The sequence below is a fragment of the Sporothrix brasiliensis genome (genome assembly GCF_000820605.1).
Source record: "Sporothrix brasiliensis 5110 chromosome Unknown Cont16, whole genome shotgun sequence".
In the NCBI taxonomy this organism is placed as follows: Eukaryota; Fungi; Ascomycota; class Sordariomycetes; order Ophiostomatales; family Ophiostomataceae; genus Sporothrix; species Sporothrix brasiliensis.
Window position 1 is genome coordinate 46824 of NW_024467135.1, and position 26828 is coordinate 73651.

At 57.2% G+C, this 26828-nt stretch overlaps 11 protein-coding genes across 11 annotated transcripts; 5 read left to right on the top strand and 6 right to left on the bottom strand.

Moving 5' to 3' along the window:
• Positions 1-8: 8 nt before the first annotated feature.
• On the top strand, positions 9-1454 carry SPBR_04240 (uncharacterized protein; the record flags this gene model as incomplete). Its single annotated transcript, XM_040762523.1, has 1 exon — positions 9-1454. One exon carries the CDS (start codon positions 9-11, stop codon positions 1452-1454), a length of 1446 nt encoding a protein of 481 aa, XP_040621297.1.
• A 497-nt stretch (positions 1455-1951) lies between these two features.
• SPBR_04514 (uncharacterized protein) lies at positions 1952-2320 on the top strand (the record flags this gene model as incomplete). Its single annotated transcript, XM_040762797.1, has 1 exon — positions 1952-2320. One exon carries the CDS (start codon positions 1952-1954, stop codon positions 2318-2320), a length of 369 nt encoding a protein of 122 aa, XP_040621298.1.
• A 337-nt stretch (positions 2321-2657) lies between these two features.
• On the bottom strand, positions 2658-3638 carry SPBR_04352 (catechol 1,2-dioxygenase; the record flags this gene model as incomplete). The annotated part of the gene is made up of 1 exon (XM_040762635.1): positions 2658-3638. The coding sequence occupies one exon, from the start codon at positions 3636-3638 to the stop codon at positions 2658-2660; it is 981 nt and encodes a 326-aa protein (XP_040621299.1).
• A 5970-nt stretch (positions 3639-9608) lies between these two features.
• SPBR_04333 (uncharacterized protein) lies at positions 9609-10656 on the top strand (the record flags this gene model as incomplete). The annotated part of the gene is made up of 2 exons (XM_040762616.1): positions 9609-9699; positions 9791-10656. The coding sequence occupies 2 exons, from the start codon at positions 9609-9611 to the stop codon at positions 10654-10656; spliced, it is 957 nt and encodes a 318-aa protein (XP_040621300.1).
• Positions 10657-10867: 211 nt separating this feature from the next.
• SPBR_04474 (uncharacterized protein) lies at positions 10868-11452 on the top strand (the record flags this gene model as incomplete). The annotated part of the gene is made up of 1 exon (XM_040762757.1): positions 10868-11452. The coding sequence occupies one exon, from the start codon at positions 10868-10870 to the stop codon at positions 11450-11452; it is 585 nt and encodes a 194-aa protein (XP_040621301.1).
• Positions 11453-11707: 255 nt separating this feature from the next.
• On the bottom strand, positions 11708-15082 carry SPBR_04063 (uncharacterized protein; the record flags this gene model as incomplete). The annotated part of the gene is made up of 1 exon (XM_040762347.1): positions 11708-15082. The coding sequence occupies one exon, from the start codon at positions 15080-15082 to the stop codon at positions 11708-11710; it is 3375 nt and encodes a 1124-aa protein (XP_040621302.1).
• Positions 15083-15541: 459 nt separating this feature from the next.
• Positions 15542-17317, bottom strand: SPBR_04168 (luciferin 4-monooxygenase; the record flags this gene model as incomplete). The annotated part of the gene is made up of 2 exons (XM_040762451.1): positions 15542-16946; positions 17019-17317. 2 exons carry the CDS (start codon positions 17315-17317, stop codon positions 15542-15544), a joined length of 1704 nt encoding a protein of 567 aa, XP_040621303.1.
• Positions 17318-18049: 732 nt separating this feature from the next.
• Positions 18050-19330, top strand: SPBR_04274 (acyl-CoA dehydrogenase; the record flags this gene model as incomplete). The annotated part of the gene is made up of 1 exon (XM_040762557.1): positions 18050-19330. One exon carries the CDS (start codon positions 18050-18052, stop codon positions 19328-19330), a length of 1281 nt encoding a protein of 426 aa, XP_040621304.1.
• A 212-nt stretch (positions 19331-19542) lies between these two features.
• On the bottom strand, positions 19543-20379 carry SPBR_04404 (uncharacterized protein; the record flags this gene model as incomplete). The annotated part of the gene is made up of 1 exon (XM_040762687.1): positions 19543-20379. One exon carries the CDS (start codon positions 20377-20379, stop codon positions 19543-19545), a length of 837 nt encoding a protein of 278 aa, XP_040621305.1.
• A 788-nt stretch (positions 20380-21167) lies between these two features.
• Positions 21168-22721, bottom strand: SPBR_04218 (thiolase; the record flags this gene model as incomplete). Its single annotated transcript, XM_040762501.1, has 1 exon — positions 21168-22721. One exon carries the CDS (start codon positions 22719-22721, stop codon positions 21168-21170), a length of 1554 nt encoding a protein of 517 aa, XP_040621306.1.
• A 1780-nt stretch (positions 22722-24501) lies between these two features.
• SPBR_04206 (polyamine oxidase (propane-1,3-diamine-forming)) lies at positions 24502-26115 on the bottom strand (the record flags this gene model as incomplete). Its single annotated transcript, XM_040762489.1, has 1 exon — positions 24502-26115. One exon carries the CDS (start codon positions 26113-26115, stop codon positions 24502-24504), a length of 1614 nt encoding a protein of 537 aa, XP_040621307.1.
• Between the last annotated feature and the right edge of the window lie 713 nt (positions 26116-26828).

Genomic DNA, 26828 nt, shown 5'->3' on the forward strand with positions numbered 1-26828 from the left:
GGCACGTCATGGGAAGCTATTTGTCGCGCGACACCGGTGAGGCGGACGAGCTTCGGGCGACGCTGACGGAGCTTCAGAAGAAGCTCGAGGAGGCCACGGAGCAGGCGACTAGCAAAGACGAGCAGATCAAGAAGCTGCAGGCACAGGCGGACGAATCGTCGACGTCGTCAACTTCCCTGACCGCGAGCCATGCCAAGGAGAAGGCCGAGCTCACCGCAAATGTCGAAAGCGCAAAGAAGGAGGCTGCCGCCGCCCGGAGCGAGCGCGATGCTCTGGTGTCGACGCACGAGGCCGAGGTGACGCAGCTCAAGACGGACCTGACGACGGCCACGACAAAACACCAGGAGCTCGAGGCGGCGCACGCCGCTGCTTCTTCGAAGACTGCCGAGCTCGAGGCCAACGTGGCCCAGCTGTCGACCGACCTGACGGCGGCAAAGGCAAGCCTGGCCGAGGCGGAGGAGGAGGCGGAGAAGAAGGCTGCGGCCGCCGCTGCGGCAGCCAAGGCTGCCGAGGCGGACAAGACAGCCGCTGCCGCTGCTTCTGCTGAGGTCGTCCAACTCAAGGCGCAGCTCGAGGCCGAGAAGAAGAACGTCGCGGTCGCTACGGCATCGGCTACGTCGGCCAGTGAGGCCTCTGCCGCTCAGATTGCCGACCTCAAGGCCCAGATTCAAGCCCTCAACACCAAGCTGGCTGCAGCCGAGAGCAGTGCTTCTGCCGCCGCTGCTCAGGTCGAGGAGCTCAAGGCGCAGGTTGCGGCGGAGAAGAAGGCCTCTGAGGCTGCCGCTGCCTCTGCCACATCCGCCACCGAGGCATCCGCTGCCCAGGTCGCCGATCTCAAGGCCCAGATTGAAACCCTTACAGGCAAGCTGAGCACGGCTGAGAGCAGCGCCACGGCCACCCAGACCGAGCTGGCCGAGGCCAAGGCTGCGCTTGCCGCGGCCAAGGCTGAGACGGAGAAGGCGCAGGCTGAGGTTGCGACCAAGGCCAGCGCTGTTGCTGCCGCCGAGTCATCGCTCGAGGACGAGAAGACTGCGCATGCGTCCTCCAAGGAGGACCTGGAGAAGGAAGTAGCAGCCCACGCGACGTCCAAGGCGGATCTTGAGAAGGAGGTCGCGGCACATGCTGCTGCCAAGGCCGACCTGGAGAAGGAGGTCGCTGCCCACAAGGGGACCACCAGCGCCATCGAGGCTGAGAAGGCGGCACACGCCGCCACCAAGTCGGACCTCGAGAAGGAGGCTGCTGCGCATAAGGAGACGAAGGCGGCGCACGACTCGACCAAGTCGAAGCTGACGGCCTCACAGGCCAAGGAAGCTGAGCTGGCTGCTCACGTGACCACCCTGACAGCGGCGGCGGCTGCGGCCAAGAAGGAGAGCATCGGCGAGAACAAGGAGAACAAAGCGCCGGCCGTCGACGAGATCAAGGAAGTTGAGGCCGAGGCGGTTGCCGCAGAGTAGGGGAGAGGGGCGTCTGAGGGACAATAGGGTGACGGTCGACTGGGAGATTTTTGTCCATAGCTTTCTTTCCACTTTTGACATGATTTGTCTTCGTGCGTTAGCCACTAAATACCCTTCGGATTTATTTGGTATATTCAACTACAGACTGACGAATAGCCTTGTTTACAATTTATTACTTTCGATCTATTTACTTTCGAATATTGGCTTTGGACCCTGAATTAAGTGGCTGAACTAAGTGAACTAGCTTCCCTGCGACGGTCGGGTTCAGGGGTGTTAATAAGCGACACAGTTTACTTACCGTATGCACTGTAATATTCCATTGTTTCAGCTGGCTTTAGCGGCCATAACGCAAGAGCAGAGTGAGGCCCTGCGTCTTTTCTGACTCGATTCTTGCTCTCCCCAACTCGACTTAACAAAGGCCGCCACATCCAATCGACAAGCCCTTCCTCACAGTCCGACAACCTCGTCGTCCCTCCCGTCCCCCACCTACCACCACGATGTCGCTCTCCATCTCTGGCACGCTGTCGACGCTGCTCGGCCTCCTGCACGTCTATATCCTTGTGCTTGAAATGTTTTTGTGGACGACCCCCCGCGGGCGCAAGTCGTTTAAGCTGACGGCCGACTTTGCCGAGAAGAGTCGCCCGCTGGCGGCCAACATGGGCCTGTACAATGGATTTTTGGCGGCGGGCCTGTTCTGGGGCTTGGTGCACCCGGTGGCGTCGTTCGGCTCGCAGATCCTGGTCTTTTTCCAGGGCTGCATTGTGGTGGCAGGCCTGTTTGGGGCGGCCACCTCGAGCAAACGGATCCTGTATGTGCAGGCAATTCCGGGCGCGTTGACGCTGGCGGCGACTCTACTGGAGATTTAGGGCCAGGGGCGGGCGACGGTCCTGCGAATGAGACAGACGGCGGTTGGATTACGGACTGGCCGGCCCTTGCATTCTGGTGCCTTGCATGTCTAGTGTTGAGACGACGGTGGCCAGAATCGACCAAACGTATGACCAAGCCGGACCACAATACGACCGGCAAGTTTTACGCGGGCAAAGCGGAGAGGACAATCGTTCACATATTCAATTTGTACGCTAATGATGAGAGAAAAGCAATATGGATCATACATGTTCAACTCGCACGTCGCTCGGTAGACGAGTTTTCGTTCTCCTACTCTATCCAGAAACACACGACGCAGGACACAACCAGACTCGCCTCCTAGAACTTGTTCTGGTTTGCATTCTCCATCAACATGGTCGACTCGGGCTTGTACTTCTTGGACAGCAGGAAAATGTTGTACTCGCAGTCCAGCGTGGCGCCCTGGGGCTCGTCCTTAGCGGCCGGCTTGAAGTTGAGGATCAGGTCGTCCTTGACGGCGCAGGCGGTGTCGGTCTCGAGGTACGGGTCATCGCTGGGGTACAGCTGGGCAGTCACACCAATGTAATCGTCGTGCGTTGCCATGACGTGAATGTGGGCCGGGCGGTACGGGTGGCGGCCCATGATGCGCAGCAGATCGGCCGAGGGACCAGACGTGTCGATGGCATACTCGGTGGGCTTGAGGCAGTAAAAGTAGTACCGGCCGTCGGCGTCGGTGCGGAACTTGCCGCGCAGGTTGTGGCGGGACTGGTTGTCCGGGTCAAAGGTGTCGTACTTGCCGTTGGTGCTGGCCTGCCACATGTCAAAGACCGCGTTGGGGATGCCCTTGCCGGTCTCGACGTCCTGCATGACGCCGTGGAAGTAGGTCAGCTGGCCGTCCTTGGGCATGTCCTGGACGACGGACGCGCCGAGGTCGCGGAAGGGTGTGTCGGGCGACCAGAAGGGGCCGAGGATGGTGGACGACGTGGGCTGCTTGCCGTCGGCGCTGGCGACCTTGTGGTTGATCTCGTCGACCAGCGACTCGACGCCCAGGATGTCGCACACGCGCCATGCCTCGTTGCGGTTCTTCCTGTAGGCCTGGCCAATGGAGTTGACGTAGTTGACGCCAATGACCCACTCTTCCTGCTTCAGCTCGATCTCGCGGCAGAAGTCGTGCAGGTGCTTGATCAGCGACGACAGGATTTCTCGGTGGCGCGGCTTGGTCTCGGCGGCCATGAGGCCGATGACGTGGGCGGTGAAGTTGGGGTCGAAGCGCGAGGCATTGTCGGACGAGGCGCCGTTGCTGTTGCCGTTGGCGGCAGGCTCAGTTGGTGCAGAGCTCATTTTGGGCGATGTTGTGTAATGTGGGGGGTGGCTTGTGGGGGTTTTAGTGGGAGGGTGGTTGTGTACAGAAGGCACGAGCAGGTGTCACGAGTATGGTCGAATAGGCATTAGCAGAGTGCGGACGGCATGTAGGAGACAAATAGAGGAGACAAACATTGTTGGAAACCATGATCGAGAGAACGAGATACCGCGTGTCTTCATATACAACTTCCCCCTCTCGAAAACGATGGCCCATCAATGACGATCGGGTGTGGGAAAAACATGACGGCAAAACGACAGCCTAGACCGGCAAGACCCCAGGAGCCTCGCTGAGTACATGGCGCCGGAAGGGCCACAGGCACGCCAAACGGGCACTGGGACGGATCCCCGCCATGCCATTGGATGGTGTGCTGGCGGGCATGCTACTTGAATCGCTTCTCCCAGTAGTTTGGAGCAAGATGGGGCTGTTGTACACAGGTGACGGCATGGCATAGAATGCGCTGTTGGGTACAGAGCAAGAAAGAAAAACGATAGGTCCAGGACTGGGAGAAATAAAACGCCGTAGTGCTCAGTAGTCCCCAGGACCTGTGGAGCGACTGCATGTCCCCTGCTGGCTTGCGCCTGGCGTCCGCCACATGCCGTTGCAGACAGCCGTCTTCCCCGCTATGCACTCGCGCTGCTGCGTCCGCTCTGCCAGTTCTGTTCCAGCCGATGCAGGTGACCAAGGACTGTCAGCGTACGCTGCGTCCACCATTCGTATGAAACTTTCTAAAGGTAGTCTCTCATTGGCTAATTTTGTCGCAAACCGGGCCCTCATTGGCTCGCTCTTTCTCTCCGCACGGAGTAACACTTACCCAGGATTTGGGGATTCTTTTTTCCCGTGCCAGTCATGCCTCCACGCTGCGCCGCCTCTCTGATGTGCGTTGCTCGATGTTTGCAAAACATGAAGAAACGGCCAATGGGGTGTGGACTATTTGTATTGTGAAGCGGATGCCTGTCGACAGAGGGCCGCTGCATGCTCTTCTCCAAAACGACTGTATTTATTCGCAGCTACGCCTCGTCTTGGAACAACTTTGAACGTTTTTTTTTCATGGTTTTCCCCGGGGGCTCATGTACACGCCGCGAAGTCCCGAATGATGGAAAAGAAGCATCCCTAGCTCCGACTTCTTTTGACAATGCCCGTTCTCGCACTATCTTGATTTAGTGTTGTCATAGAAGACACTGTTGTGATAAACCTCCCAGCAACCAATGGTTTGCAGGTGCTCAAGGATGCACCTGTCCATCGATCGCTTCGTGATTGTGCTGTCGATGAAGAGCCTTTTCTTGCTTCCCGGCATAGTGTCGAAACACGTCAGCCGTCAATGTAGTATCTCGAGTCGAACTGTCCGACACAATGGCGACATACAGACTTATGCCTATCGGTGACAAACGAACCCGTGTCCACAGACACCTGGAGCAGATCTTTGACGCTGCTTGTCCTAGAGGGTGTATGACCAGGTCAGGCCACCTGTCTCGTGGAACAAGCCTTGGTTGACTTGAAAAGTCATAAATTAAGGAAACAAACTTCACTTCTGCAGTGTCTGAGCGCCGGATGGATACGGTGATAGGGTGGGATATTCGAAAGAGCGGTTCTGGGTCTATAATCCATGGCGTCCGGTCCTTCATCGACTCCCTTTGGTTTGCTTTGACGTCCGGTTGTTTTTCTCCTGGCACATTGGTTGCGATGATGCTCTGCATGCTGGCCGTTTCATATTCTCGTTGAGGTTTCATTCCTAGAAGGTGCTTGAAATCACCACCCCCCACCCCAGCGGCCAGTATGACAGTCATGGACAGGCCGGCGGCATGATAAAGAAGTGAGGCCTTCTCTCGTCCCACTGATCCGGAAAGGTCCTGCGTTGTAAGGGTTGGAATAGTTAGCCATATCCTCCTCCGGGTTGAGCTATGCAGCGCTGAGCGTGACATTTGTATTGTCTAGAACGTGGATGTGACGAGGTAAACTTTACGTAGGTGACGCCACGTAGTGGCGTAAATCAGTGGCACATGTTCTCATTTCTCCAAGGAGGGTCGCAAGTCACGTTCACGTACCTTCTCGTACGACAAGCCACCGCCATACACTATCATCCGAGAAAGCGAGTGGGTGTGCTCTTAGGGTGACAAGAACGGGAGTTGACTTTGACAGGAGCGGATACGTTTGCCGCGGTGGTCATCTTCTGACTTTATGACGCGAAGTTTTGTGGATGTTGCGTTACCAGCATCGAGGTTGTCGATGCTTTAGATAGGTTTTCGAGACGTGACTCAACGTCTCTGCTTCCACGACGGGATACCAGGAGATTCTTTCATGCCCAGAGCTGTCACTGCCGCCGCGGCGCTTTGCTATTATTGTGTGGATGTTGCTGCCACAGTCATCAATCGCTCCTGTCTAATCTTCGGGAGAGGAGACGGTTTGCCCGCTGCAAAACACGTTAGCTGTGTTGCTACCACTATACACGTTTGACACCACCCGTCTTTGCACCTGCTTGATGTGTTGAGAGTATGGTGAAGTCAGAAACGAAAAGGTATTTAAATTGCACCGGAATCGACGCCGAGCGTGTTTTGGGATGGCATTCGAGGAGGTTTAAAAACAGACTTCTATCACACGCGGGCATGTGGGTCGGCCATCGCACCTGCTGTATCCATCCAAAACGACAATGGGTGTAACATAGCTCCCGCCTTACCTTGGCATTGTTGGACATTACACCTTTATGGAGCATTCGAGTACGGGTCATTGAACAAAATAGGACGAGGACCGTATCATGTCCACCTCGACCTAAATGTCTCGATGGCCGGGATGGGCGTGGGATACCCTTTTGGGAAATTAGTCAACAATGGCAATGCTGAACTTGCCGAGAGGCTGAAATGCACACAATGGACCGACAAAAGGACCGGAACCAATTTGACAAGCCGTGGATATGGAGGCGAAATCTGGGGTAGGAAGGATCGACAGGTGCAGAATATGAGCGTATGCGTGGAGAAAAATGTACGCCGTCTATATTGTCAACTCTGAAATATGGAGTCGTACGGAGTAGTAGTAAATGGGAGATGCGACCTTGCTCTCCGCAAATCGCCAGTTTGAGTCCGCTCCTCCTCGTGCGCCGCAAACTTAGTGCGGTATGGCCGTTTTGGTGTACTCGGCCATTCGCACCAGACGACCGAAATGAAGGTGAGAGGCAAGCATCGCTACATTGGCACGTATTTGCCTGCCATAAGGTGCCACGAATACTCCCCCATTGTACGTTTACGAGTGTCTCCACAGCCCGTTTTGTTTCCCTTCTATCCCCGGCTTTGCGGACAAGCTGTCTCGGAGGGTGCTTATTCGATTCGGTGAGCTTCCTGTTTGGGAAAACCGGAGGAGATCCCTGCCGAAAAGAGAGGGTTGAAAAAGAGAATAGACGAGGAGGACGTCAGAAGTTAGTCTGGGGCAATTGGTGGGGATGGGCACCGGGTTCAATCGGGTGGGTGAGTGGAGGATGGGGAAACGTATTTATGTTCGGTAGAAGCACTTCCAACCCGGCCCGCTAAAAGGACCCCAAAACGGCACCAATGAGGCGCGCTCCAGCGGCTGCCAATGTTCTCAAGCCTCCCAAGCCACAGAAGCGTCCGGGCCTTCCCAAATGCGTACGGAAGGCGCGAGCTTGCGAGATAACAGGTCAGATCGCAAGTGCTTTTACATTGACTCCTTCCGCCAGAGTAGACGAACAGCCGACCTAGAAAGCGTCATACAATTGCCAGTGAGCCAAAGCACTCCATGTACTAAGGGGTCTAGAACAAATCTAAAAGGATGTGCAATCCCGCAGAGTTTGCTCCGCGAGAACCCTGTCCCGTCGCACACCCGGATGCGCTGCGGCATGCCCATCAACAGCAAAGGCTGATGTCTGTGAATCTCTGCTGGCGGAGCAATCTTGCACCAAATTCACCGTTGTAAGCAACCTGGCCAATCACAAGCGGCAGCATCAAACTGCGCACCTTCCCTAGCCAACAACAGACCGACGACGGCCCTCCCTTTATGTAGACTTGCTCTTTTTACAAACTACACCAAAGGAGAAACGCGTCGCGGAGGTCCAAAGCTGTTTCAGAGAACGAATTTTTCGATATGGAAAGCAATACAAGGTACGTGACACGGCGGTAAGACAGAGACATGCAGCTAACTACCCGGAACGTGCCACATATTCAATGATGGGTGTGGTCGGTCACGGTCCAGCCCTACTGCCTGCCGTCCAATTCCGTGCCGTTTTATGTCCCTCAACACATTCCGAAGACGACGAGACTACCGCCAGGAGCAATATGCGAAGGGCCGGGATTTCGTTTGGACAAGTTGGCTGAACATGCGTGACTGCTCTGGCAGCGTCCGACTGAGCATTGCAATGCAGCCTACCTCTGGTTCTAGTTCATGACCGAAGACAAACCGGTAGAATATGTAGCTACCGTAGAACGGGTTGTCTAACGGCCTTTTTTCTCACACCTGGTTATGTTGTGGCCAAAAGACAGCCGACAAACAATACCCTGTCTGCTCCACCAGGAGAACATATATGCATGGAATTTTGCTTGTTCTTGACCGAGGACCCTAAAAAACCGTTTGCCCACATCCATCTGGCAGCGGTAAATAACTTATCTACCCGAATATTCCTTTTTATACCCCGTGTGCCCAGGCAGCTACTAGTACTGGACCCTCTGTCTCGTGAGGAATATGCGCCCGATACCCACAGCGGTTCACCGCCTTCCGTCCTCCGAGGCAGCATGCCCCGGCACAATATACCCCGTATCCCGTCGTTCTTCAAAATCAGGGGGTCATACTAATTTCTTGATTGGTAGAGCTTCAGTTCGACCTCTTTTCCATGGTGACCGCGCCCTCGAATTCTTCGACGAGGCATCAAGTTGATGCGAAGCATTGCTGTCTTCAGATATATCTAATGGTAAATGTTCATGCACTAGGGATTTGACGTGGTCGGGTGTAAAGTTCGTCTACGGGAAAAGCAAAGCAAACCATCCTAGGTGAAATACCGACCATCATAATGTCAAATGGCCCTTCATATTCACTTTTCAACCTCGCCGGTCGTTCCTACTCTACGTTTAGCATCGAGCACGTGATTTTCGGATTACCGTTTTCGGCAATCCGGCTTACACGACCTCCAAGATGTCGACGCCTGCGACTAGGCTTTTGGTACGGTTAGCCGACAATGCTGATCGCCGCGTCAGAGGTACCTGCTTCATTTTCCTTGTCACTCCGCGTCCGGCCAGCACTAGGGCTCTCATTTGGCGACGAACCGGAGGCGAGGACCGAAACGATAGAACAAATTAAATGTCGAAAAAATCGATTTCACAGAGATTTTTCTTTTTTCTTTTTTTATAAAAAAAATGCAGGGCAATGACCCAGAGAAAATAAAAATCCTCACTGAAATACCCAAAATTGCGGAGTCAGGTTGCCACTTCGCTCCGCATTTCTTAAGCACTTGACGTCACTTGTGGCCAAGATGGGGGAAAAACATGGAGCAGGGGCCAATCCCCAGTTTTAATTGTGATTGTCACGTCTTGACGGGCGTCTTTGTGGTTGCTACCGCACTGTCAATGTCGTTCATTTGCAAGAGTGTTTCCTATTCTGGCATGTATCCATGTTATTTCGTGGTACCCAATTTTGCTCTGAATTTTCCCTGGACGGGCCCATGCCGAGCGGATCGGCATTCGGGAGAAACACGAGGTGATGGAGCGCGGCGCGAGAACTGAAGTCGATCGAAAAGTATTTAACATTCATTGTTTCCCACGTCAGATCCCGCAACGTGGCATTTTTTTTTTATGTTTATTTTGTTTTGTATTTTTTTTCTGGGTTTTAAAAGAACAGCAACGCCCGCGTCCGCACGTCTGCATATCAATAGTTGCAACTGGTCAACATAATCGACGCGATAAGCAGTTGCTTTTTACATAGACGCATACATACATCCTATCCCCGACGGCGACACCATGGTGAAAAAGTTCCTCGGCCTTCGGGGCAACGCCCTCAACTGGGCGGTCAGCACTGTCGCCGGCTGCGACTTCCTCCTCTTTGGCTATGGTGGGTTCCTCCCTAAACCGCGACATGGCTCCCCATACACGCCACATACCACAAGCCACAATATGCACTGACACACAGCGTCGCTTCACAGATCAGGGCGTCATGGGCGGCATCCTCACGCTCAGTGTCTTCCTGGAACAGTTCCCCATCATCAACCCTGACTCAGTTGGCGGCGCAGAGTCGTCGCGGCGGTCGACGTATCAGGGCATTGCCGTGGCGTCCTACAATCTAGGCTGTTTCCTGGGCTCTGTCATTACCATCTTCATCAGCAACCCTCTCGGCCGCAAGCGCATGATTATGCTCGGTACTTCCATCATGGTTGTCGGTGCTGCACTGCAGGCGTCGGCTTTTTCGATTGAACACTTTATCATTGGTCGCATCATCACGGGCTTCGGCAACGGCTTTAACACATCGACGGTCCCGACATGGCAATCTGAAATCTCACGTTCACACAAGCGCGGCAAGCTGGTCATGGTCGAGGGCGCTCTGATCACGTGCGGTATCATGATTTCATATTTTTTAGACCTGGGCCTGTCGTTTGCGCCCGGGTCTGTGGCCTGGCGGTTCCCGTTGGCGTTCCAGATTGTCTTCTGCATCTTCATCCTGATATTCATTCCTTTCCTGCCCGAGTCGCCCCGGTGGCTGATTCTCAAGGGCCGCGAGGACGAAGCGCTAGAGGTGCTTGCCGCTCTGAACGACAAGGATGTTAACGACCACGCGCTGCACAACGAATTTGCTGAAATCAAGGACACCGTAGTGGAAATGTCCAAGGGCACATTTGCCTCACTCTTCGATTACAAGGGCCGCGACCGCAACCTCCACCGCACGATCCTGGCCTACACCAACCAGGTATTCCAGCAAATCAGCGGCATCAACCTCATAACGTATTATGCGGCTGTCATCTACTCAAAGCTCGGAATGTCTCCGTTCATGTCACGACTTTTGGCTGCGCTGTAAGTATTTATCACTGTAAAAAGGAAACGATTCAAAAAAAAAAAAAAAAAAAAAAAAAAAACCTTAAACGAACTCCCAATTGCTTCATTTCATCGCTGACATCCTAAGAAATGGCACGGAGTACTTCCTCGCATCGTGGCCCGCTTACTTCCTTGTTGAACGCGTTGGTCGTCGCAAGCTGATGCTGTTCGGCGCGGCTGGTCAGGCGATCACGATGGCGATCCTGGCGGGCGTCAACGCACACACGGAAGGCAACAAGGGCGCCCAAATCACAGCCATCGTGTTTTTGTTTGTCTTTAACACGTTCTTCGCCGTTGGCTGGCTCGGCATGACGTGGCTGTACCCAGCCGAGATCACTTCGCTCCAGACACGCGCACCCGCCAACGCCCTCTCGACGTCTGCCAACTGGATTTTCAACTTTATGGTGGTCATGATCACGCCCGTGTCGTTCAACAACATTGGCTACCAGACGTACATTATCTTTGCAGTCATCAACGCGTTCATGTTCCCGTGCGTGTACTTCTTCTACCCGGAGACGGCCTACCGGTCGCTTGAGGAGATGGACAACATCTTCCACAAAGTCACCGGCTGGCGCGGTGTGTTCACGGTCGTCAAGGTGGCGCGCGAGGAGCCCCGCCGGTACGACAAGAACGGTCAGGCTCTCATCGACTACGAGCAGACGGCCGAGCACATGGAGCACCTCGGCCAGCAGCGTCCAGGCCAAGGCGAGCAGCCGGTGTGGGGCGGCAGCGGGAGCGGCAACGGGAGCGAGGAGAAGCCGAACGACAATCAGCAATAAATGCTGCTAGAGACGGAAGGTGCCACTGGCGGAGAGTCAGTTTGTCAACAAAAGGAAGGGAAGGCGCGAGCATGCTTCCTTCCACATTCATTCACATAGGTTATTCAGCATGCACATTTTTGAAATGGGCAGGAGCCCCCAAACGACCAAAGACATTTTGCTGTACTCAAATTCATAATCTCGTACTTCGTACATTTAATCGCTTGTGCCATGTATTGAAAAATGGGCCACATCGTCTTTGGGTCTTCCTGCCCCTTACTCCACCGACTTCCATCTCGTCTCGAGCTGCGCAACGACCAAAATCTTGTTGCCACCGAGCTGGGAGGACATTTGGTTAGCCTCGACATTGTAGCGCGCACCGATTAGCTGCTGCATGTTGTCGTAGCCGTAGCCAACGCCGGCTTGTCCGTACGTGTGATCGTGGTGGTTGCTGGTCACGGATTGCAGGTTGCCCCCGGCGGTGTAGGCGACGCTCTGCAGGCGGCTCATGGCGATGTTGTTGGCCAGGAAGGCTTCCTGCACCACAATGTTGCGGCAGATGGGCATGGTCTCCCAATACACGAGACGGCGCTGGGCCGAGTACGACAAAAGGGCGGCCGGGTTGGGCGGTTTCTGAGCACACGCTTCGGTGTAGAGGCCGCGCATGCGGGGGCTATACATTTCGCAGATGCGGGCCTCGGCAATGATTTGCGGTGTGTGCATAGGCATGGCGGCCGCTGTGTCGAGGGCGGTGCCCTTGACGAATTCGAGGTAGCACTCGGCACAAATGGTGCAGTCGGGCCAGCCGTACCAGGCGCGGTTGGTGTAGTCGACGTCGCGGCAGCACGGCGGGATCTGACCGTAGCGCTGGTTGAACGTGTCCATCGACGCGCAGTCCTGTGTGAACCAGGTCTCCAAGAGCTTGTCGACTTGGGCGCCGAAGCGTGGGGCTTTGACGTTCAGCGAGCACACGACGGCCGTGTCCGGAGCCGGTCGATGGATCAGAGGCACAAAGAAATGGGCAACATTTAGAGACTCGAGGATGCCGGCATAGCAGGCGCCGCAGACTTGGAAACCGGCGGGCTGGGAGGGCAGAGTGAACCACTTGCCGTCCTTGATGCCCGCGGCAGCGCAGGTCTTTTCCTCGTAGGCCATCTTGTTGAGGGAGCGCCAAAACAGCGGCCACGCCTTGTTCTCCTCGGCAGCAGAAAATGCCATAAGAATGTGGAACTGGCCGGCAATGCAGTCGCTCGTGTACTTTTTCGAGAAGATGGGGTCGTGCGGCATGTTCTCCCACAGCGGTTCCTGGCCGGTCTTCAAAACGCGGTCGCAGTAGCAGGCGGCGCACAGCACAGCATCAGTTGGGCCCTGGCCTTGCACGGGGGTGAACCACTTTCGCAGGCTGATCATGGCCTGGGTGCTCTTGGGGCAAGCGAGCATGCCGAGACGAGCTTTAGCTTCATTGCAAAACGTAGGCCAGTCACTACTCATGCTGCGCTCGTCAAATTCTTTGCGGATAAAAGGCACGGCAAAGTCGCAGGCCCAGACTTCAGCGGCGTTGTCGTGTGGCGGGGACAGCTCAAAGTTGTAGGCAAAGGGACTGATGCAGGCGGCATCCAGGAAACAGGCCTCACAGATGACTAGACCGGGAATGGCATCGTGCTTGGCGCGGAACCATTTCAGGCCCTGGCCTCCTTTGGCACCGTCCAGCTTCTTGCAGTCAGGGATGGTGAGACGCTGGTTCATAAAGTCGATGAGGCCCTGCAGACTACCCGTAGCCTGTGCGTCGGGTAGGATCTGGTCGGTGATGCGGTCGACCTTGAAGCGGCAGCGGCGGCGGATGCCGTCGCGGTAGTAGCGTGCGCCAAAGTGGTTCTGGAACTGGGTGGGGTAGAGGTAGTCCATGTAGCACTTGCTGCAGATAAAGGCCTCCGGGGCGTTGGGATGGGTGTACCACCAGGTATTGAATGCCATGGGGGTGTCGATGCAACTGATGACAGGCTTGAACGGCGGATCGACCTCGATATGGCGAGACGCTTCCAGGGCGGGGGCAGCGGCGGGTTCTGGGGCAGGCGCGGTGGTGGCGGGTGCGATAGCATGGACCGGGGCTGTCGATGCAAACGTGGACTCGGGGTAGTTGGTATGGGCATATTGCGGGTCGGGGTAAGCTCGGTCATGAGCGTCGGGTTGAGGCAAAGGTGCAGCAGCAGGTTGCTCAACAGGCTGGGTAGGCGGCTGAGGGGACGACAGGGGTAGTAGCTCCTGCTGAGGAGTATACGTCGGTGCTTGCTCCTGCAGAGCAGGGTGGGATTGAGTCGGTTGAGGGTGAGAGGCAGCATGGACTTGCTCCTTGGTCGGTGCTGGTGCCGGTTGTGCATGTGCCAGCTGCGGTGCCACTTGGGATGGCGCTGGCTGTGGCGAGTGGGCAGGAGGGACAGTGTGAGGTGTCTCGAGCGACTCAGTCGTAGATGCCGGCAGCTCAACTGGTTCGGATGGTGCTGCTGGTGTTGCTTCCTCAGACGCTATGTTCATAGATTGCAGCATTGTATTCATCTGCTGCACGGGGTCGCTGGCGTGGCCGGAATTCGCGGGTGCTGCAGTTGGGCCGGTCGCAAGGGGGGATGCAGCTGTCTCTTGGGATGAGACAGTAGGAGCCGACTGGCTCGCAGGAGAAGGGTAGGCTTGCGGGGCATCGTAGTAGCTGTAGTTTGTGCCATACTGCTGGGAGTGGCCGTCAGGAGGGGCGGCTTGGGGATGAAACGGCGGCGGTGGAGGAACAGAGGCAGGGACAGCAGCTGGATCTGTCGTCTGCTGCTTGTCTGCAGAAACAAAGGTTTGGCCTTGAACAGGAGATGTGTATTGCGGCGGAAGTGGTGTCGGTTGAGCAGCATGAGGATTGTAGGCCGGCTGGGCAGCAGGAGGAGGAGGAGGAAGGGGGCCGTAGCCAGTGGCAGCGGCGCTGGGGTCGACGATTTGTACTGGCTGTTGCTGCTGCTGGGGTGGCAGAGGTGGCGGCGGCGGATAGTAGACTTCCTGGTGGACGGGAGTCGGATGTCCGCCGGACGCACCGGAGGGCGAGGGCGCAAGACTGGCAGCGGCAGGCGGAGCCGAGTAGGCCTGTTGGGCCAAGGCCTGCTGGTTGTACGCGTATGAGCCGGGCACAGGCGCGACAGAGGGGGCAGGAGAGCTGTAGGGCGACTGCTGCTGGTACTGCTGCTGCCGCTGTTGTTGCAATTGAGGAGAGGCCTGCGGTCGAGGAGGGAGGACAGGAGGACGGTTCGGACTGCGGGGCGGCGGGGGGAAACTCATGTAGGTTTGGGCGAGAAAGGGGCCGGCACCTCCAGGCGGTCGAGGCGGAAGTGCCGGAACATGTTCGCCGGTGCCTGGAGCAAGGTAGTTCGGGTTGGGTGGTACATATTGCTGTTGTTGCTGAGGATAAGGTTGGCCATGGTAAGGATGCGGCGTCTGGTAGGTGGGCTGTTGGTATGGTGCCTGGCCCTGAACGTGCCCCTGAACCGGTACCTGTGGCGCTTGTTGTGGCGCTGCGGTTGTACCCGGTGGCGGGGTTGGCTGCTGTTGTTGCTGCTGTGCCTGGCCTGGCACCGGCCGGCGCTGGACCGGGTTGCTTTGGTATGGAGGGTAGTTGGACATAGCGATCACCGTCGTTTGGACCAGCAGTTGGAAGGAGGAGAGGAGCGCACTCTTCCCGTAGATGGATGGCGAGGGCCAAGCACCGATATATGGGAGTGGTCCAAATGGTCTGGGCCTTGGGCCTGGCCCTATTTCTGCCTCTGGGTGCCACCCAAGCGCGATAGCGATAGCGGAATGCGCTGAAGGACTCGTCGGCGGGCAGCTGAGGCAGCCGTGCCCACTAGCCTCTTACTGGTCTACAGCACAGGCGGCCCCACTCCACGAGGCAGACAGCGGAATACGTGCGCTGCATCTGCAAAACTGTGTCGTAATTACAACGTGATTGCAACCTTTTATTAGTCTGTTGTGCTTGCCCATACGAGAAACCAGTGCATCAGCGCCCGCCAACAACTACCCAAACAACCGCCCACGACTGCGACCCTCCCGTTCCTCGACGGTCCTCCCTCCCTTTGTCGCTCGCTAAAGTTTCGATGTCCGTGCCGCTTCCAGCCGCGCCGGCAGATTCCGCCGCAGTAGCTTGCCCGTGGCATTGCGTGGCATCGTCGCCAAAAAGAACAGACCACCGCGCAGCTTCTTGTGGTGAGCGACTTGGCCGTCGACAGAGGCGCGGACGTCGTCGAGCACGCTGGCACGACGCCCGTCTGCGACGGACGACACGAGGTTGACATAGCCAACGGGCACCTCTGTCTGCTGCACGGCGTCCCAGGCGGCGCAGACACCAGCTTCCTGCACGAGCGGGTGGGCATGCAGCAGGTTCTCGAGTTCGGCGGGCGACACCTGGTGGCCCTTGTACTTGATCATGTCCTTTTTGCGGTCGGTCAGCCAGAGGAAGCCGCCGCCGTCCATGTGGCCGACATCGCCTGTGCGCAGGAAGGCGGTGTTGTCTACGTTGCCACCGGACGGCGAGTATGGGAACGCTTCTGCCGTGGCTGCCTTGTCGTTCTTGTAGCCCATGAATACGGTCGGCGACGAAATGACAATCTCGCCTGTATCGCCCGGCTGCACGTCCCGCAGGTTATCATCAACAATCCGCAGCTGTCCGCCCGACACTGGCCGGCCGACGCTGCCCTGCTTGCGCGTCGCGGCAAAGCGGTTGACAATCGTGGCCAGGCCCTCGGTCATGCCGTACGCCTGGACGATGGCGACGCTCTCTCCTAGGAGGGAGTGGACGGCACCAATCATCTCCGGCGCCAGCATCGCACCGGCGCAGACGATGGAGGTGACGCTGGAGAGATCCATCGCGGCCTTGTGCCCCCCCGCCTGCTGCTGCTGCAGCAGCTTCACCATGGCCACGAGCGTCGGCGGCACCATGCGCAGCGTCGTGGCCCGGGCATCGGCACACGCAGCGAGATAGGCCGGCAGGCTGTACGACCGCATTAGGCGCACATAGCCGCCTGTGAAGACGGGCATCGTCGTCGCCACGAACACGCCGTAGATGTGCGCGAGGGGTGCGTAAAAGACATCGCGCTGGCTGTGGTTGGCCGTCGTGGGCTCGCTGGCACGGTACAGCAGCGGGTAGGCGAGCACGTTGTGGTGGCTGAGGACGGCGGCTTTTGGGCGGCCGCTCGTCGTGCCGGAACTGAAGCAGATGAGAGCAGGTGCCGTGTGGTTGTCGATAGACGACAGGTCGAGGGGCGCCTGCACGGGGTCGGCATCTGTGTCCTTGATGCAATCGGCTGGAAACGCCAGTTTGGCCGTGCCGCGTGTGCCGATGCCGATAATTTGTGTACGTGGCTGGGTCGACTGCGCAAGGGCTGCAGCCATGTTCTCCATCAACGGGCCGGGGTCGCAAAAGATGGCTGCCGGCTGGGCCGTGTCGATGAGGTGTACCAGGTCGCTGGTCGTCGCCGACGCGTTTCCGAGGCTGTCGCCCGTCAGTACAAGTGTGCAAGTCATGTCTACAGTCTCTTTGTTCCTCCACATGCCATGGACTCACGCAGCCACCACGCCGCTCCACAGCGCAGCATATTCAATGTGCAGGTAGTCCAGCGTGTTGGTGCCGACAACGAGTATGGTGTCGCCGCGTTTCAGTCCGATCACCTCTCGCAATCCGTCTGCGCCCAGGCCAGCCAGCCGCGGCGCCGAGCCATATGTAAACAGCCTGTCGGGCCGCTCATGTTCTTGGAGGATGACGGTGTCGTCCGGCGTGTCGTCGACATTGAGCCGCAGCATGCACTGCCAAAACGACTCGTTGCGGGGGACCGCCGACGGCGCAAACGTAGATTTGTAGAGCATGATGAGCAAGAGCGGCGGGTGTAGTTATCGTAGTGGACAGTCACGACTCGTGTCCTCTCTGACTCGTGCGCCAAGGCCTCATTTTGTATTCGTTTTCCTCGACGGCTGCATCAAGGATGCGGTGGTGAAAAGCCTCCCGTCGGTCAAGCCCGTGATCTACATTCGCTTTCGCCGTATATGTCTGTGCTTGTCTCCACTGCCTTTGGACGTTTTGCAGTACGTCGTACGGCCGCGTGGGCCGCAAGTGGCTCAGACTGTCAGTAGTAGCAGGCGCCTGTACAACGTAATAGAAGCCCCTCTAAAAGTGGTTCGCAGCAGGCTAATTGTAGTTGACTGAACACAGCAGTGTATTGCCCGAGGCGAAAATGTGTATGTGAATATTCTCATTCTTCGTATGGGTTTGATCTTTATTTTGTTTAGTTTACTCGTCTTCCTTTTCTGTATCACAATCGCCAGCTTCGGGTTCCCCACAGCCAAGATCCTCAGACGAGTCAGCGTGTTTGCGGATGCGAGTCTGCGAGTCAACACTGCTAAGAGGACTCCGCACGCCTTCACTACAACCCCCTTCGGCTCGCCTCTTCACATGTGTATCGAGTCTGTGTTATGTCCCATATTTTATTTAAGTAATACGAGACCGAAACCAACAATACAGACGGCGAGTAGACTACTATTGTGACCTATGGCTCCATGTCACAACAGCAACACACGCACACGCACACGCACACACACACAATGTTGGATCCATCCCTCAACGTGGGCCCATTTGCTGAGCCTGCCTGGCTCACGACGCTCGCCTCACCCTTCTACAATGAGAGCCACCGCCGGTTCCAAAAGGCGGTCCGCTCGTACCTCGAGGAGAATGTGATGCCGTATGTCGACGAGTGGGAGGAGAACGGCCACGTGCCGGAAGAGGCGCGGCTCCGGTTTACGCGGTCGGGCATGGCGTTTGTGGACATGCCTGCGAAATACTCGCACGGCGTCCAGCTGCCCGGGGGCGTCACACACGAGGAGTGGGACATTTTCCATTTCATGATCAAACACTACGAGGTCAACCGCATCTGCTCGGGCGGTGTGATTGGCGGCATCGGCGGATCGCTGGCCATTGGCGTGCCGCCCATTGTCAACTTCGGCACGCAGAAGCAAAAGGACCTGTGGCTGCCGGGCATCGTGACGGGTGAGACCTCTTTCTGTCTGGGCGCCACCGAGCCGACGGGCGGCAGCGACCTGGCCAACCTCCGGACGACGGCGAAAAGGACGGCCGACGGCACGTCGTACGTGGTCAACGGGCACAAGAAGTGGATCTCGGGCGGCATGTCGGCGACGCACATGACGACGGCCGTACGGACAGGCGGTGCCGGCGCCAAGGGCGTGTCCGTGCTGGTCATTCCGCTGGGCAGCCCCGGCGTGTCCCGGCGCAAGATCCGCAACACCGGCTTCCATGCGGGCGAGTCCACCTGGGTCACCCTCGAGGACGTCGTCGTGCCCGTGGACCACCTCCTCGGCGAGGAGAACAACGGCTTCCCCACGCTCATGGCCAACTTCAACAAGGAACGCCTCATCATGGCGGTCGGCATGAACAGCATGGCGCGCGCGTGCCTCGAGGACGCGTGGGCGTATGCGCTGGACCGGCACACGTTTGGCAAGCCGCTGTTCAGCCACCAAATCATCCGGCATAAGCTGGCGACGCTGGCGCGGTACATTGAGTCGCACTGGGCGTGGCTGGAGCAGATTGCGTACCACGCCAAGGCCAGGGGGGACGTGGGCGACGAGCTGGCGAGCCGTCTGGCGCTGGCCAAGGTGCACGGCGGGCGCATTCTGGAGCTGGCGAACCGGGAGGCGCAGCAGATCTTTGGCGGCGCGGGCTACCAGCGCGGCGGCGTGGGAGCGCGCGTGGAGCGCGTGGGCCGGGATCTGCGCGTGAGTGTGGTGGGCGGCGGCAGCGAGGAGATTATCACGGACCTGGCCATCCGGCAAGAGATGTCGCAGGCGAAGAAGCGGGGCGCAAAACTGTAGCCCTGCGTGGCTGGCAGCATGTGATGGCAGTCAACAGAGTTGTGTAGACGGAGTTGTAGATAGCAAAATGTACATACAAGATACAAAGTCATGGTGGTGGAATTGTCGCATGTAATGTTGGTTGTCTATGAAATATACAGAAAGAAAACAAACGAGCTTTGTACAGAAAGAATCGTCCCTGTTACACCAATTGCACCTCACCCCCCTTCCCCCTACAACTTCGACGGAACCCACTTGGGCTGCTCCTTGCGGGCAAAGGCAGCGGTGCCAATTTTCATGTTCTCACCGTCCATAAGTGCCTTGCCGTAGCGCTCCTCGGTGATCTGCGCCGCGCGCTCCACGCTGCCCGTCTCCCACGCCTGACGCAACCCTGAGCGAGTTACGATCAGTGCGTCCGGCGACTGCTGGCCCACGGCCTTGGCCAGGGCAACGGCCTCGTCGATGAGCGACGCCTGCGTCTTGGACACGCGGCAGAAGCCCAGGCGCTCGAGCTCCTGCGCGGTCATGATGCGGCCCGCCAACGCAATCTCGCCGGCGAGCTGCATGCCGAAGTTGCGGACAGCGTGGGCCAGGCCGCCAGCGGCGGCGTACAGGCCGCGGCTGGCCTCGGGCAGGCTGAACGTGGCCGTGGGCGAGGCCAGGACCATGTCGCAGTTGAGGGCCAGCTCGAAGCCGCCACCGTAGGCATAGCCGTTGACGGCGCCAATGACGGGCTTTTTGCCGAGGCGGCGCGCGAAGCCCAGGAACGATCCCGTGGGCAGGGTCACGGGCGCGGTGCCCTTGCCGCGGGTCCTGTTGACCTCCTTGAGGTCGGCACCGGCCGAGAACGAGCGTGTGCCGGCGCCCGTCAAAATGGCCACGCGCAGCTCGGGCTCCTCGTCGAACCAGGTCCAGACGGCGTCGCCCTCCCAGTGGCCGGCCATCGTGATGGAGTTCATGGCCTTTTCACGATTGATGGTGACGAGCAGGACGTAGGGCGCCGGGAAGGTGAGCTTGAGGATGGTCGTCTCGGGCGGCGGCGTCTGGAAGGTGGCGTACGGAGACGACATGGTGGCGGTGGGCGAGGCGTGTCGAGACGTCAGTTGAGAAGTGAGCTGAGAAGCCGGTTGTTGCGCCAGGTGTGATGTCCGCTGAAGGAAGAAAGTAAAAAGAAACAAAGACAGGCGAAAAAGAACGACAAAATCAAAAGTCAAGATAACAACGGAACGGCAGCAGACGAAAAGAATGCCGACTTTCCAAGCAGCCCCGGCTCAAGACCATCAATTGCGTCTTCTCTTTCCCAAAGCTCTGATCTCACGTCGGCAGACGGCCACTCGTCTCTCATGGACTCCTCTCGTCTCCGTGCCGAGTCGCCTCAATGACTCGCTCCAATCCCAAGCGGGGGTCTTGTGGTGTGTTCTGGCGTGCCAGGTTCCTATTGGGGAGGTCTCCAGTGCATGTAGGATCGATTCCCACTCCCCTCTCCTTGTCGCTAATACTTAGGCTATCAACTCGCGGCGCTCTGCTTTCCTTTCTGAGTAGCCAAGCTCGCAAGCTCCTCCGCGTGTGGGTGGAGAAGCCGAGCTTTCACACTACATCGTAGGGTGGTGGAGAACAAGACGAAAGGGCCTAAAAAGTCTCTTGTTTCTAACCAAGAGGGGAAGATGCCCTGAAGCTACTAACACCCGCTGTATCTACTTACAACGACGCAATCACTGCCGCACATGAGTCCATTGAAATCAAATCAAGATCAGAAAGACATCACAATCATAATCAAATCAAGGACATATCACAAATACATCAATCGCGATGACATTATATACAATTAGACAGTTCATATACATATCAGGCTTCGTCACTACAACTTCGACGGCGTCGCTATAAAGAAAGCATTCTTGCCGTCCTTGGTCTGCCTCACAGTGCCGCGCGTTCCAATCGGCTCGACGGCCAGGTCGACCATGTACTGCAGCGTGGCAGCATCGCCGTTGTTGGCCACGAACCGGTGGCCTGTCTGGTCGACGCGTGCGACAATGTGCGCCACCGTGGGATGGCCGCTGCGGTCGTAGGCGACCGTGTACGTCTCAATCGTGGCCGGTCCGGCTGCTGACTCGTCGACAACCGGCGCCGACGGGATGGCCATGTGGTGCGGCAGCGGGTTGCGGCGCGGGTAGACGTCGATCTCGGGCGAACGCGGCTGCGACGACAGCAGCAGACCGTAGTGGTGCGAGAGGACGCCGCCGTTGGCCAGCACGAACCCCGTGCGGTACTGCTTCGCGCGGATGTCGCGGGCCATGGCCACCATGGCGTGCATCGAGTAGTTGTTGCCGGCGCCGCCAAACGACGTAAGGCCACCTAGCAGCGAGATGGGCTTCTGGGGCCGCGTGATCGACAGGCCCAGGTGGCGGCAGGCCAGCTTGGGCACGACGGGGAAGCACGAGTAGAAGTCGTAGGCGTCAATCGCATCCTGGCTGCCGATGCCCGACACGCCAATGGTGGCGTCAATCGCCTGTTCCAGCGACTGGCTCGAGTAGAAGTTGGTGCGCTCCCACCAGTTGTCGCTGTCGTTGGTGCCGGCGCCGCCCAGCAGGTAGATCCACTGCGACGGCGCGATGCCCAGCGCCTGCGCGTGGCCGACCGACGTCAGGATCACCGCCGCCGACAGGTTGACCGTGTTGAACGCGTTCTGCAGCAGCGGGTACGGCGTGCAGATCATGCGGTTCTTGGGCGTCAACTCGCCCACCGCCCGCGCGTCCCGCGGCGTCTCGCCCGCGCGCCACGACGCCGGGTGCGCGCATGCCGTCCGGTCAAACGCCGCGTACAGCTCGGCCGACTCGTCCCTGTTCTCCTGCTGCGTCATGCCCGTGTGCGCCCGCAGTCCGTTCTCGTACATCGGGTACACGTGGATCGCTAGCCCCATGCCGTGCCGGCTCGCCGTGTTCTGCCCGTTGAACTCGAGGTTGTTGGTCGACACCGCCGCCGCCTTGGGGTCCGGCCGCGTCCACCCGGGCGGGTGCTTGTGCCCTGCCTTGTGGCTCGCCGCCAGCGACGCCAGCGACTCGCCGCCCGTCACAATCGCCAGCTTGCTCTCGCCGCGCGCAATCTGCCGTGCTGCCTCGTCCGTCAGCAGTGCGCACTGCTCGCCGCCGTGGAGGCCTATCGTCGAGAACGACGGCTTCATCTTGAGGTCCTGGGCCAGCAGGCCCGGCAGATCTTCGTACGGCTGCGTCCACGGCGGCACCACCGATAGGCTGTCAGCCGTCTGCAGGTCTTTTGTCGACAAGCCTGCGTCTGCCGCCGCCTGCCGGATCGCCGCCAGCATCATGCCCGCCGGCTCTGTCGAGTGCTCGACATCAATCTTCTTTTCGCGCACCTCGCCGACGCCGATCAGGATGGGTGTGTTTGGTGAGACCATGTCGGTGGGCGGCGACTGAGTTGTAGATGGCACCAAAAGTGAAGAAGCGGGAAAAACGTAATTCAAATCGTGAATCAAAAATGAAAAATTATACGGAGACAACCATATCTTCCAACAAACTGATCGTCATAACTATGGCTCACAGACAAACAGCCTCGGTGCGTCAACGTGTGCTAACCGTAGAGCTGCCGACTGCGCAGCTCTCCTCAGGGTGGGAGTGAGTTGGGTCGCTTGTCCCCCATACGAAGTACTGGCGCCATATGTCAAAGCCTCCGACCCACCACCACTTCTGTCAAGCACGTCCTATCTCCTCGACTCAGTAGCGCTAGCAAAGTACGGATTTACTTGACATGAGAGCAGCTAATCTTGCCATAAAACGGACACCACATCGACATCTGTGTCTGCAGCAATTGGGGTTGTTGTCAATGCGTGCCGCGAGCTGTTTCGAAAAATTGTACAAAGCCGTAGTCACACGGCTTTACACAAACACTACTCCGTTGAGTTACCCTTTTTCCTTGTTTACATGCGGCTTTGCGTCACGTAAAACTCACCATCTTGCACTTGTTTTTCGAGACATCATGCTCGCCAAAGAACCTTCCAGGAATGAATCATTGCTTGATAACAGAATGGGAAATCGCAACAGGTACAGAAAATGGGGAAAGGTAGCGAGGTGAGATGGGGAAATGGAGAAAAAGAGGACAGCGTGGGAATGGAGGCGAGTCAACCGTGGTTAGTTGTGGGCAAAGTCAGCGGTGGCAGTGGCGACAGTTGACCGTTGACAGGCACTGACACGTAGCTGTTGGCGGATGGAGTTGGCTCTAGTGTTGCCGGTACTATTACAGGGGTTCGGGGGCTTAAAGGGTTCTACTTCAGGGCAATCCAATCCCAAAATGGAAGCTGTTACGTAGAATAGCGCTAAAAACACGTGCCCAAATACTGAGGGTCTTCTTCGGAGTGCAGCGGTCCTCCAAACACGCTTCCACAGAGAGGTGCCGTCCGCTAATAAGGCCTGTGTTATTGGGGTAAGGGAAGAGCCGGAACGTGCCCCGGCAGAATCGAGATGATATCAACGAGGGTGAAGTAAGGATATCAGGATAGCAATGAGACAAGGTGAACAACAGGATGAGATAAGGATACGTATGGTAAGCTGGTGATGTAGTGTTCTATTAAAACGTGGTAAAAATTTGGCACGTTTGATATTGAATCTGTTTGCTTCCGTGTAATTTTTAATGTTGTCATTTTATATTTTATATTTTGGGGGGAAACGTTGATTGGTATTAATTTATTATTAAAAAAAATATTCCATGGAGAAAACCACAAATAAATGCCAAACTCTGTAAAATTGGATGTATTGATTTTTTAGGTTATATTAAAATATTACGAAAACGCAGAAAGTAATGAGGACGCATGAGGGAAAACGAAACATGGAACAAAATAACGTATAGGAAAACTACAAGACAAAAGACATTGTATCAAGATGGCGACTATGGCATACAACCAGCCAAGAATTTAAAATATATTAAAATTAAGCCCTCGAACATCAACAACAAATTATGGACACTACGTCGTCACGTTGTCACTGCTCGTGGAAAGCCGCACCTATGTCACTTTACGGAATTGAGAATTAAAATAAGTCCCACGTTTCAAAACGCATGCAAAAGACACATCAACATTATATACAGGCGGTCCCAGGCCGACAAACAATCCAAGCACTGCTCCACCAACACGGTAAGTTCAAAATGCTTTTACCTGGTTTCGTTGACACTCACCCCACGCCCACCTAGTTCGAGCTCGTGTCGTAGTCCACAAAACTGCTGACAGGCCAGCCGTTGTAGTAGTTGTACTCGTTGAGGTTGGTGGTGCCATGCAGGACTTCGTACCGGGCCATGTTCCACGACGCATTGTGATGGCCGTGTCCGCCCGTCTTGTTCTGGAGTGCAGCCGCCACGCGCTGGCCGACCTCGCGGCCCTCGAACCAGGCGCCGTGTAGGAAGCCAAAGTACTCGGCCGAGTTGGCCTCACCAGCAAACCAGAGATGGCCGACGTTGGCGCGGAGGTTCTGGTGCTTCTCGAGGGTCATGCCGACGGGCCAGTTGCTGTACGAGCCAAACGCCCACTCTTCCAGACTCCAGCGCGGGTAGAGGATGGCCAGCGGGTCGGGGACGTCAATGTCGGGGAACATGCTGCGCAGAACCGCCATGCTCTCGGCCAGCGTGACTTGATCGTCCTGCTGCTCGACACGGTATGACTCAGCGCCCACGACCGTCGCAAACAGAATGTGCGAGCCCTCCAAGAAACCGGGGTCGTCGAGCGACTGCCACACCGGGTAGTAGCCGCGCACCTGGGGGTCGGCATACAAAAAGTACTGGACGTCCTCGTCCCAAAATGTCTCGTTGAACTGCAAGAAGATTTTTGTGTAGGTGCCCATCTCAAAGGACTCGATGGCGTCCACTTTCCAGCGCGGCAGCGGCGGCTCAAAGTCGACGACGTCATTTTGCAGGACACCGAGCGAGAAGGTGCAGATGGCGTGGTCGGCCTCAATGCAGCCGCCGTCCTCGAGGACGACTGTAACGCCAGAATCAGAGTAGGTGATGTTGGTGACCGTGGTGGACAGCAGCAGGCGTGGGTCGTTTTCGACGAGGAACGTGCTGGCTTCGCCATACAGAAAGGTGTTGAAACCGCGCTGGTCCCAGACGTAGTTGTTCTCGTCGCTGAACTGGTTAAAGGTCAGGTTGTTGCCCGACACGCCAAACACGAAGCTGCAGTCCTCGGGCGCATACGCCGTCTCCCAGTCCCAGTTCCAGAACTCGACCGCCTGCGCGTGCATGTCCTTTTTGGGCTTCCAGTCGGCCAGGCTGAACCCGACGCGGGCACTCGTGTCCTGCAAGTTGTCGGTGAGCAGTACGCCCGCATCGGCGGCGGCCACCTCGTACGCCGCATCGTACGCGTCCATGACGTCCGTGTAGTCGACAGACCCGGTGTGGTCGTAGGTCAGCAGGGAGCTGTAGTTGGAGTAGGTGTTGTTGAGCCCGTAGCGCTTGGCCAGAGTCCAAATGGGGTTCTCGGGCCCGCCTGGCGAGCCGAGACCCTGGACCCAGTTGGCGCCGAGCTCGACGGTGTACGACGAGTTGTCGGCCTTTGTGCCAAACGTCGTGTGCGCAACGCGGCCGCCGATGTAGTCGTTGCGGTCGACGAGCAAGAAATCGGTGACCGATGCATTGGCCAGCGCCTGAGCGGCCGTGATGCCGGCCACGCCTGCACCGAGCACGGCGACCTTCGTCTTGCGACAGCTGCCGGTGCTGGACGATGTGGCATGTCGGGGCTGTTCGATGGCGAGGGCAACAGTGCAGCTGGCCGCGGCCAAGAGGGCCACGCAATTCAAAAGTGAAGGCATGGCGGTGCGTCTCGGTCGAGGATGTGGACGATATGGCTTTGCCGGCAGAGATTGAGTTGGCATGCTCGGCGTAAATATATAGAGCTGTACTTCATGGAGACAAAACAAATGTACGCCGACGGCCAGGATGGGAATGTGAGGGTAGTGTGAACGTTGCAACTGCTTGTACCTGCCGTTTTGGGCCTATCCAGGTCTCTCTCGGCCAAGCTTCTACCCCAGCGGCCTCACACACGGCGTACGGCTGTATCCGTATCGGCACTTTATTGCTGTTCTGGGAAGCTTTGTGCAGGATCGGCACTGCATTAGTACGTTTGCAGGGGTCTGGGTGAGGAGGTGGTCGCTCTTGTCGACTTGCCCGCAGCACTAATCTGCAATGAGGTGCAAAAACCGGACGAGGGAGCTCGAGAGGTGTGGCCTATTTTGGCTTTATCAGAGGACCGTGCAACCCTTGAAATGCGACAAAGATAACCTGCACCGCCGTTGCGGTGTTTGCCGTTATTCCGTGTGTGCGACACAGGACGGTTGGGGTACCACTCATATGGGCGTGCATTGGGGGTGTCGTTGGACCGGGACAGATCCGTATCGAAATCCTCATCCTGGATTAACCTTTGCCGACGTCAAATTCCGTAGTGTAATAATAAGACGGCGTCTTTAAGATTCGATATGTGTTGGTTTTTGACGCGACCACGACGTAATAACTATCACAATAACCA